Below are 2,389 nucleotides of genomic sequence, written 5' to 3'. Positions count from 1 at the left end.
ACACACACACACACACACACACACACACACAAGAAATGAAAAAACATAGTTTATAGCTTAAATTTTGGAGCGATTTATTGGCTGTTATTATATTAATAAGCGATATATAAATAATAATATATTAAAAATTAAATAACGCGCGATATAGAATAATAAAGTAATATACATATATGACAATAATGTTATACATAATAAAATAGTAATTTAGAATAATATATGATAAATAACACTATGTCAATCATACTCAAAATATGTATTACTAAATATATATTTCATTCACCTTGATCGATGCAAGTGGAAGTAATCTCTTTTGCTTGACTTAAGTTGGTCTCATCGGAAATGATGAGGTTGAATATTGCTAAAAGTTCGTCTTTTTTTATTACACCTTGTTCGTCAATCTGAAGGATTGATAAAATAGTATTATTTATTTATTATTATTAACAAATTTAAGGGATTTATAAGTTTACAAAAATTGTTCAAATGGCACATGATTTAATCAAAATACACAATTGAAGCGTATTTTGATTTGAGAAAGATCCATTTTTATAATTAATGTAAAAACTATTTTTGTGTGATATATTTATAAGTTACGATTGAAAAATGTTAAAAATTTCATAAGAACTAGATGAGATATGCGGTGATGTTGTTTTTTCTATGTCACGTTATGAAGTGAAAGATTGCATCCGCTTATAAAAAATTTCTTGCTGGGATTGTCAATCGTTTATCTACTTTTTGACAAACACTTTTATATCGCATTTTTAACAACTTTGATTGTCGAACAATCTTAATAACAGAGCAATTGCTTATTTACAAACATCATTATACACAAATAATGATTCAAAATACGAATTTTTAAAAAATTTGTAATTATATAGTAAACATATGATTGTTGTTATTGCCAACCGTTTTGCAAGTAGGACTAATCTTTTTTCTCTTTAAACAATTAAATTAGTTGTATATTGCAATTAATTTTAGGACCATCTTTCTTTTTTGATTATAAATAATAACATGTTATTAGTTAATTGCTAATGGCATTTAAAATTAAAATAATTGCTAACTATGCCTGCTACACAAAATTTTAAGACAAATTAAAATCAAATTTGATTAAAATTCAAATTTAACTATGATTTTTAATACCATAAATGTTAGACTTGTTGTATTAATATCGAAAATTATTATCAGTTATATCAAGAATTATTAGTATTCACGAAACGTTATAATTTTTATTTTATAAACATAGTTAGAATCAATTTTATTTATCGTGTAAAGAAATAAATCAATTGGTCTCTTTTTTGATATGAATAGTTTTTATACATATCTTATAATTATTGTTTGAAAACTTAAATTATTATGTTTGAACTTTATTTGTGTTATAGTTTATTTTTTTTAAATTACGAAATAAAATAATATTAGTACTTTTGTGCAAAATTATTCTGTGTGTAAATTGTGTATATTTTATCAATATGATAATTTATCTATATGTATATGTACAAACGTACCAGTCCATCCTTCTGCATTTTACATTTTGCCACTTCCGGTGTCCATTCTGAAATATATAAATTACAAATTTAATAATATAATTTTATATGTATTTGGCAATTAGATCAGTTTTAGATAAGTTTTAGATAAGTCTAAAATCTGTTTAAAAATATTTAAATATACAATTTATTTGTTTAATATTGCCATCTGTAAAGTGGAATTCTTGGAAAAAATTTGTCGCATTTTATTATTAAATTTAGTTTTAAAATAGTAAAATTATTAGTCGAAGAGAGAAAATTAATTCTTTGCTTTTTTTTTTATTTTGAAAGAAAAATATTGAAGAGCTTGTTTTGGAAATGCCTATTGCGATTATAATTTTAATTCAAAAACTGTGAAACACAAAAATCTTCTTTTTGGCTCAATTCAATAAATATGACATATTTTATATTTTATATTATAATTTATACCCATTTAAATCCAATATTTAATTATAACATTATCGATACTCACGCTGCACATTCAATTCCTCGAGACAACTTGCATAACTATCATAGAATGTCTTCAATATTTGAGGATCAGCGGCATAAGAAATTGTCTGAAAAATATTTTAAAAAATGTTTTCTTTATATCTTCTAATATTATTTATATTTAATATATTATTATTAGGATTATTTAACTTTTTGTGCGCATCTCAAATTTTTACGAGGACAAGTTATTTCAAATATTATTGCGTAGGTTAGTAATATTTGATGTACGTGCACATACGTCCCATATTATTTATTTTAAAAAATATTCACTTTTGATTTACTTGTATTAAAAAAGATAATACCATTTATTGAGATTAAATAAAACTTTTTTAGATACGTATTTACTACGGAATCCACGATACGCCTCCGTATAGTTTTTGCCT

At 23.2% G+C, this 2,389-nt stretch overlaps 1 protein-coding gene across 1 annotated transcript; it reads right to left on the bottom strand.

The window, feature by feature from the left end:
- Window positions 1-215: 215 nt before the first annotated feature.
- Window positions 216-2,080, bottom strand: LOC115238538 (the record flags this gene model as incomplete). The annotated part of the gene is made up of 3 exons (XM_029812465.1): window positions 216-398; window positions 1,500-1,546; window positions 1,990-2,080. Coding segments are annotated over 3 exons (264 nt in total), but the record flags the coding sequence as incomplete, so codon positions are not given.
- Window positions 2,081-2,389: the final 309 nt, after the last annotated feature.

This window comes from Formica exsecta, unplaced genomic scaffold, assembly GCF_003651465.1.
Source record: "Formica exsecta isolate Colony F162 unplaced genomic scaffold, ASM365146v1 scaffold3439, whole genome shotgun sequence".
Classification (NCBI taxonomy): Eukaryota; Metazoa; Arthropoda; class Insecta; order Hymenoptera; family Formicidae; genus Formica; species Formica exsecta.
The sequence above is the reverse complement of the archived record's forward strand: the minus strand, read 5'-3'. Positions and strand labels throughout refer to the sequence as shown.